Source organism: Talpa europaea (genome assembly GCF_964194135.1).
Source record: "Talpa europaea genome assembly, chromosome: 6".
Lineage (NCBI taxonomy): Eukaryota > Metazoa > Chordata > Mammalia > Eulipotyphla > Talpidae > Talpa > Talpa europaea.
Window position 1 is genome coordinate 99,245,834 of NC_140072.1, and position 8,984 is coordinate 99,254,817.

Here is an 8,984-nt window from a genome sequence, read left to right on the forward strand (position 1 = left end):
ACTTGTATGACCTGGTATAAAATACAGAATTTTTGAAACTCAGTAAAACTTTGTATTGAGATTTAAGGAACATTTCATTAGTTGATTACTAATTACCTCTAATCTTGGCAAAATGTATGAACTAAATAGTTTTATTAGGGTCAATAAAAAACAATACATGATTCTTTTGAATTCACTTAGTCTCAATAAGGATGTTTTACCCCAAACCATAGATAATATCAACTTAAAGAGAATAATTTTAGCTATTGCCATGAGTACATTACACCTACACATTTTTGAGATATTCCAACAAACTTGTTGTTTGATTTTACTCAATTCAAATTAGAGCTATCTCTAAATTTTCTTTCAAACAGCATAAATTTACTGGTTAATTTCGACATAAGGAATTTTAATGGATTCATATTCTGTGTGAATACACAGAATATATCATTTTAAAAAAACCTGCCATGCTGTCCATTAAAACATAATTTTATGATCTTTAAAAATATTAATATTTTAAGTGTTAAAGGGACTGAGGAAAGTTCCTATCTTGTTTAGTCTTAACTTCCAAAAATACTAAACCTCATATACTTAATTTATTACAAAGCCCACTAAATTCAGAAACATCAGTATTAAAAGCATTACAAGATGTGCACTTTAAAAATGACTGAAGCAATCCTTCACTCCTTCTTAAGTGCATCTTATTAACAGTTGTGTTTATGAGTACACATTTATTTCAGAAAATGAGACAGGCTAATACAAACATGAATCCACAAGCATATAATAAAAGTCCTATTTTCATATAGGAATCCATTAACCTTAGAAAACAAATTCTCATAAAAATAGACATAGAATGAACTAGCTTTTGCAAATTTATTTTTAAAGAGAGCACACAATTCCAATGATTTTATTGGCTCCCTTCTCAAATTCCTCCTTGAAGTCCCCCAGTGATAACTGATTGCGAGGTGATTTGAAAAGTTTCATGAAAATTAGAATATGTAAATAAGCTTGAATTGCGTGCATTTGCTATGTATATATTCACGGTGAAATTAAAACTCTCAACTTTGAACTTTCACTGGCCATCAGTACCTGCTACACAAAAGTCAGACAGCATTCTATTCTAAACTCCATGCATCACAAAGATGTTACTTCGTACCATTTAAAACAAAACAAAACAGCAACAACAAAAAAACCATGGGTGTGTTGATGAGCTCTGACCTCTGCACTTAGTGGGAATCCAGAACCCTCAAGCCTGGCCTGCTCTTTGGGCTGCCCAGGGAGCAGTCAGAGGAGAGCAGTGTTTATCACAGGCCTCCCAAAAGGCCGGCGGCGGCAAAGCGTCTGTCCCGAGTCTCCCCCCACCATCCTCGGGGAGTGGGCCAGGGGCGGGGCAGGTTGCTGCGGGGCGAGGTGGTGGAAATCACTGCTGCTGGGGAAGGTCGTCCTGCACTCCGCTCCCTGCGCAACGCACAAGCTCTAACAAACCATTGCACGGCTGCGAGTGCAAAACAAACAAATACCCCAAAACACCAAAAAGCAATCCTTTCAAGTCCCTAAGTGGGAACTCTCCGCAGCGCCTCAGCTTTTTCCCACGCTCCCGCGGAGCCGCTGGTTCCTAGCTCCTCGGTCCCGCCCGCCGCGCTCCGGGCAGCGGACCCCCGCCGCCCCCCGCGCGGGCCGGGCACCCCTTCCTGCAGCGCCATGGTCCAGCCTCCGGGCCCCGCCCCCGGCTCAAACCCCGCCCCAGACTCCCGGGATCTTCCCGGGATCACCCCGGGATCACCCCGAGCCCCAGGCGCCCTCTCTGCACTTCCCCGCCGTCCGTCTTACCTTGGTCCGAATCTGCCCGGAGGTGGACACTTTGCGGATCAGTTTCTGGGGTCCCTCTTGCTCCGCTTCGCTGTCGGATGAATCCTCTCCCGGGCCCGCCGGGGCAGCGGCTGGGGTGACCGCGGCGCCAGCCCCGGCGGCCGCTCCGCCCGCGGCGCCTGGAGGGTGGTGCTGGCCACCGGCCCCGGCCATCCTGTCCGATTCCTGCGGGGACACAGCACCGCCCGGCGCGGGCGGCGGGGGCGGTCAGTGGGGGGGCTCTGTCCGAGCGGGCCCGGAGCCCCGCACCCAGCTGCAGTCGCCATCTTCCGCCTCCCCTGCAGTCCCGCTGGCCAAGGGTCGCGGGGGACCGTGCGCCCTTCCAGGAGCGTCTGCCGGGCGCCTCCAGGGGCCACCCGGTACGCGGAGGCCCCCCACCTGGGAGTCCTGCAAACCCAGTGTCGGGATATTAAAGAGTTCCTCACATAGACTAGGATGAAGGCTGACAGAGAAATGGGGTGATAGAGATATGGGATCCACCTCCCACTGTCCCAAGGGTCTGGGTTCCCTAGAATGGAAGGGAGGGCGGAGGAGACAGGAAACCTTAACCAACCCCGGCAAGCCGGGTAGCGGAGACGTGCCCTCCCTGGAATCTGGGCAGCAGGGAACGGCTCCTGGGGTAGAGAGGGAACCAGAGGGCTTCCTCCTGACTCCTTTGAGTGCACCCCGCCACCACCTGGACCCAGAAACTCTCCAGAGAGACTTGGGCCTCGCTGCACAGTTCCCACTGACTACCAAGTCTCCTCAGTCCATCCAGGAGATGGATGGGCGCTGCCCCGGTCTGTCATTACCCCTCAGTCCTTTCTGGGTGAACCGTATCTCTCCCGCCTCCGCTTTGGGGTTCGGTTCCTTTCAAATCTGCGGAACGTGGGGTTTAGTTTCTGGCCCTGGCCCAGGCCCACCCCCGCCCCCAGCCGGCGCACACGGAAGAGAAGAGCATTTTTCCGGGAGGTTCCACTCGGCTCTGAGAACTTTTCGTTCAGAAAGAGCGATCCCTTGGCTAACAGGAAACTGGGACGGGCGTGGAGAGAGCGCAGAAACAAGAGAGCACACGCAGCCCAAGACGACAGAATGCAAAATAAATGTCTAAGCCGAAGCGCTAACCGAGACTGCCTAGAAGGAAACAATGCACCGGAGCTTTGTGAGCACCAGTGCCTCAGCACCAAAACTTTGGAAGTCCTAGGACAGCCACTCCCTAACCCGGATGGGAGCCGGAAGAAACGGGATCAACAGGGTGCAGCCACCGCTCACACTCGACCCCTGCCAGCCAGTTAAGAGGGCTTTTTAGGAATAGCAACCTACAGGCCAGTTGTGCACACTCAGGGTCAAAGAACCCTTACAGGTGTGGGAGGCCTTGGGGGCAGGGCGGGGCGGGGGGTGGGTTGGGGGGGAGACAATAAAATGACATTCCTCTTGTCATCCAAAGAAAACTTCAAACTGGTGTTAGCTGTATTTTTAAGTAGTACAAAAAGCCCCTGCCAAATTGTGTAGCCTCTTCACACTTCAGTAAAACACTGTCTTGTTGTGTGTTCATGCCTTTCAGTATCCATTGGTATTTTTTCGGTTGACTTGACCTTCAGATTTTTTTTTGGGTTGACATGACCTTTAAGTGTTCTCCAAACACATTCTCTTGGGATTTTTTTTAGTTGCAATCTCATTCTCAACAATAACTTGATTGCAGTGTCAGAGCCAACAGTTCTAAGCGGTTCTAAGAAACAATATAAAATTTTAATACTTTATATCTACATTGTAGTTATTAAAGTGGTTAAAATGTAAATCTTTAAAGATAGGCAATGACTATCACAGAACACTAGTAGAAGCTGCTTTTCCAGCTCCAGAACCCTTCTTTAGGGGAGGAAGGAGTTGGGCAAAAAAAGCTGTAAGAGCCCTTATGACTTGGTTAATATCTACAAAGAACATATTACTTTGAAGGGAATTTTTTAAGAGAAGAAAAAGTATAATTTTTAAGAGAAAAAATATTGCCCTTTATCCAGATCTTGCTATTTGGTCACTGACAAGTCCATTGGTTTGGCAATGTAGGCAAGCCGTAAAGAGACTTTTAAAAGAAAAAAAACAAGTTCAGATCTTTCTTTTAATATAAAGAAACTGAGGCCGAAAATCACAAGCTGGAAGCAAAGTTAAAATCATGTGAGTAATAGCCTAATGTTCCATTCACATTACCATATTGTACAACAAAAGTCAGTCTGTCAACTCTCATATTTCTATTCACACTTTGGACTTTCAAGTTTTATATAGTAACATTTTGCGGAATCCAGGCAAAGTGATTAACTCGAAAGGCATTGTTTAATGCCCACGCCTATTTTGTGATCTGAAGATGGGTGAATACATTTGACTCCTTGATTCGAACACTGACTGCTAAAAGATAACGTATACCAGTTTCATGTACATTGAGCAATTAATACCTCAAAGTAAAGGTATCATAGCTTCATAAAAAATTCATTTCAGTCATTTCAGCTCTTCAAAGATTCCTGTAACAAGTTTTAAAACTTGGTGTGGCTTTGAAAATACAGCCAGTCTTAGCCTACTCCTGTTAAATAAACGACCCTGCGCCACAATTTCCCTAGCACATGGAATGCTGAGTGAAAACAGTGTGTAGAAAAATGAGGACTGTCTTGTCCATTCCCACAATGGCAGCTCATAAAGCACCCCCCCCCTTTTTTTAAATCACCTCTTCTGAAGAGACTGTTTAAAAAATTCCTAGTTTAAGGTACTTGACCCACTAGCTTCTTCTCAAGTTTTATCTATAAATCAGATGTTTCCAGAATGAATAACCAATCTGTATATTGCATACCTCCAATGCACTTCACTTCCCTTAAAAGTATAACGACAATGTCAAGAGCTCCATATTTTCAACCATTTTAATGTAGCTCAAAATGGCAACTGAAACAAATTTCAAATATGTGGTATATTACATTATTTATTTGATTTATAAGATTCCTTGACTTTTTCCTTACTTGGTATTTTCAGATCTTCAAATAACTCCTTAGATGTGTCTTACATATTTCTTTTATTATTCTTACTTTGAAATTTTTGTTTGGAACATAACATATCACAAACACACTATTAAAAACTTGGACATACGCCATGTAGACACTGCATTCAGGATGAAATGGAAGTAGGTGAAGCTACCACTAAACTAGGTTTTTACTTTAAAGGGCTTCCTGCCCCATTTTCAAAAAGTACGATTTTTGCTAAAGATGTCAGAGTCAGTTCAGAGTCAAACCTCATTCTGATACCAATTTTATGGATATTCTTATATTATTGATATTTTGAATTACAATAGTACCAACCACTACTCCTAACAAGTTTTAGTCATTATTTGCAACTTTGAAGTCTCATATGTTCTATGGTTTTATAGTAAATATATCATAAACATGTAGACTTCTACATTTATATCATGAAGAATTCAAGTAGGCACTGTAAATACAGTAATGTTCTAGTACTTACATTCCTAATCACTGCAAACAAAGACTACTCCAGGTGTAACAAATACAGGCCTATTTTCAACTTTTTTATTTCAAATTACTTCCATAATACACTGTTATATTTTTAGACTTTAACCTTTAAATTTTATAAAAATTTCTTCAGTTTCTACCTCAATGAGAAAGATTTTGAAACTAATCTTGATAATAGCTGCACTACACATGGTTATCTCTGTACCTAAGGAAAAATCTTTTATCACTTAGACCTAATGCATTATCATACTTACACCCTCCCATTTACGTTTTGGTCCTTTTTCCTTTGAAATTCTTCTCTTCCTAATTTTCCATTAGTTGTAAAAAGTTTCTTAGAACCAACTAGATTAAAAAAACATTTGGAAATTATAACAAATTTTAGTAAGTACAATATACTATTGCATTTCTCCACTAAGAACAACTTTGTAAATACTCCCAGACTTGATAAATCTAGGTTGTAATTCAAACTGCCCATATCCTCCCCATGTTATCGAAGAGTAAGGGGTATTTGACTAAATTTTCTCTTACTTACCTATTCCCACCACCTACTTTAAAAAAATGACTGGAAATTTAGGTAATGACTCTATTTTCACTGATTTGATTACATTCCAAAGGTACCATTAAAGAAAGCTGAATGCTAATGTTTATTTTCTTTAGGTCCAATATCCTACCAGATTAGTAAGAATAATAGTCTGTTAAATGCCCTTACTTATAATTTAACTTGATTTTATCTCCAAATACAAAGACTGTCATAAAGTCCAGCAGCAACTTCTTAGCTCTAGACAGGGGTGCATATCAAGCAAAAACTGTTCTTTTTACTATTACTCAGCATCCACTCCTCAGATTATGTTTACGGTCCTGTCTTAATAGATCCATACAGGTATAGCAACATGTTTTAGAGTCCATCCAAAGAATGAGATAATCCTTACAAGTATGGCATTATATGTAGAGGGATAAAGCAACAAATCTGTGAATGTTAGCAGTGCCTGTTCAGTATCAAATATTCCTTTTCAAAATGTAAATGAGTGTACTTCGATGGTAAAGTATTAAATTTATCTATAATTGAATTCAGAAAGCAAGTTTTAAATAACTGCAAGATGGTATCCAAGTCAAAGTTGATGCTCATAACTCAAGGTCTTTGAAGGTCCACAGATCAGACTTCAGGAAATCCATGATTCCTTTGACATTTTATTAAGATTATTATATATATGTATCTTGCATAGGTATATTTTTGGGAGGAGTCCATAGTTCTGACAGAATCTTAAGTGGATCATTGACCCAAGAAAATTTCAAGCATCCCTGATTTTGATGAATTTTTTGTCCCTTCCAAACATATTTAAACTGATATTCCCTCCCTTAACTCTGGATGCATGAAATAGTTAGCATTTAAATATTCATTTTTCCCCTAACTTATTCTGCCACTTTTCTTTGACATGACACTTTTCGGTAATTTCAGTAATTTTCTTTTTAAAGAACTGTAATGTGAATACCCTATATTAGCTCTTAAGACTATATGGCCATACATGTATAACCATGGGGTTCTGAATGAAATCAGTTTGTCAAAAGTACCCTTTTATGACAGGAACCTGAGATCTCTGAAGATGTTTTTTGAGCTATTTCAATGTAGACCATTAACATTTGAAATAAGGCATTTTGTTAATACTCCCATGAGGATTAAAGGATTACTGTTGGTGTTGCTTACTGCTATCTCCAACAGCTCTGGACCACTGTAGATGCCAGATAGTTGTGTAAACAAAAAGATCTTCAGTGCTTAAAGAAAAATAAGCTAGTTCTTTTTAAGAGAGCACCTCAGTTTGGATAGTATGTCACAGTTCATTCACACACTCCTGTTAAGGCTGGACTTTCAAAAGTTAAAAAAATATATATTTTGTCACTTTAAGCAAAATAAAATGTTTGTCCCCTATTTCTGAGGCACAGAATAGTGCTGGTATCAGTGCCCTAACATAAGTGGACATTTTTCATTGCAACTAATGTTCAAGTATCTAGATCCAAAAGGGACTTCATATAAGAAAGTTTAAAAGTAAAAAACAAAACAAAACAAACAAACAAACAAACAAAAACCCAGGTCAATGAATTTAGTTCTCGGTGATCTCTGACTTATACTTCAAAACTGAACTGTATTTTCCACTGTAAGAATAACTGAATCCCCAGTGATAACTACAATAGGAGAAATACGAGCAGATGGGCAACCTAACATGTACAAATTTACAAAAGCAAAAACAGCTGCAGATACAGATGGATCAGCGTCGAAGGACACTTCTAAAAGGCCAGGAAACACGAGGCAGACAAATGGTACTTTGGGCAAAGGAGCCGGGAGGGTACATATTAGAAAAGAAAAAGAGAATCTGGCCTGGTACCTCACCTAGAAGCTCTCAACAGGCAGGGGGCCAACCTGAGCAGCCGCGCGCAGTCCCTGGAAAAGCAGCATCCGAACACGTTGAACAGAACCCGGGTAAGGCCAGAAATTTCGGATGAGGCTTTTCAGACAGGTTCACGAATTTCAACCAAGACGGAATAGCAGGCTTCGAGGCAAGTCGTGGAGGGCCAAAATCTGACGCCAGGGAAGAGGCAGCCCACAGAGGATTACAGAGCTCTGCACGAGTCGGGGATTCCAGCGTAGAATCCCTGGAGGGAATGCGGGATGGTTCTGACAGTTTGAGTTAAAAGAAGGAAGTTGAAGGAGTTTGAGGGAATAAATCCAAAGCCTCCCCCCTCCCCGTCTCCTCATCTTTGCACACAACACACAGACACACGCTACCTCCGTCCCTAGAATCACCCAATCTGGGCGCCGCCCGTGCAGCGAAATCCAGGCAAAAACTAAATGAGCTCCCGCTTCATCCCAGGCAAAACCCTTGAACCCCGCAGAAGCCCGGGGCTGAGCGGCGCGCGGGAGGCGGAGGCGTGGTTGCGGGGTCCCCGCCGCGGCAGCCGCCCCCAGCCGCGGGCCTCGGGGACCTGCGCGCCCAGGTGACGGCCGGGACGCGGTCCGAGTCGGGCTCGCCGGTCGCCTCCGCGCTCCACCCGCGGGTCCCACAGCCCGGGCTGCTCCTCTTCCCTGCTCACCCCCCACGCTCCAATATCAGGTAAAAAGTTGAGAAGTCGAGGAGGCGGACGCGACCCTCCGCGGGGGCCGTCGCCAGCGGTGCGCCCGCGGCCCCTCGGGGCGCGCCACGGCCGGCCGGACAAAGGCGCTCCGGGAGGCGCGCGAGGAGGAGCCCGGGCGGCGGAGGAAGCGCTGCCCCGGCTGGGAAGCAGCTGGGGACCTCATCCCGGGCCATTTCCTGAGCGGAACCCGGCCCGGGAGGGGGGGCGGGAGGGGAGAAGTGGGAGGAGTGGGCGCGGGCGCGGGCGCGGTACCCACCGGTTCCTCCCAGGCCGGGCCGCGGGCGCCGGGCGCGGGGCGCACGTGTTGCGGGTCCATCGCGCCGGCCCGCGCCCGCCAGCCGCCCGGGCGCGCGGACCCGGGCCCCCGCCGCGACCGCTGGATGCGCTTCCCTCGCCGCGGTCCTCTCGGCCGCGGCCGCCGCCGCCCCAGCGCCCGCCCGGGGCCGGCCACCGGCCCTCCCGCGGGCTCCGGCTTCCGCCGCGCTGCGCTCTCCCGCCCCCGCGCCGGTCCCTTCCTCCGCCGCCGCCTCGGTC

At 45.4% G+C, this 8,984-nt stretch overlaps 1 protein-coding gene across 4 annotated transcripts in view; it reads right to left on the reverse strand.

Moving 5' to 3' along the window:
• Nucleotides 1–8,766, reverse strand: part of DGKH (diacylglycerol kinase eta) — a gene marked incomplete at both ends in the record, with an annotated part of 158,098 nt that extends 149,332 nt beyond the window's left edge. For 2 of the 4 annotated variants that reach the window (XM_084235586.1, XM_084235588.1), the window contains 2 exons: nucleotides 1,810–2,013; nucleotides 8,707–8,766. In XM_084235586.1, the coding sequence (XP_084091712.1) occupies nucleotides 1,810–2,013; nucleotides 8,707–8,766 (264 nt within the window). Of the gene's footprint in view, nucleotides 1–1,809; nucleotides 2,035–2,952; nucleotides 3,094–8,706 lie in introns of those variants that run through there. The other 2 variants (XM_084235589.1, XM_084235587.1) reach the window with 2 other exon arrangements.
• Between the last annotated feature and the right edge of the window lie 218 nt (nucleotides 8,767–8,984).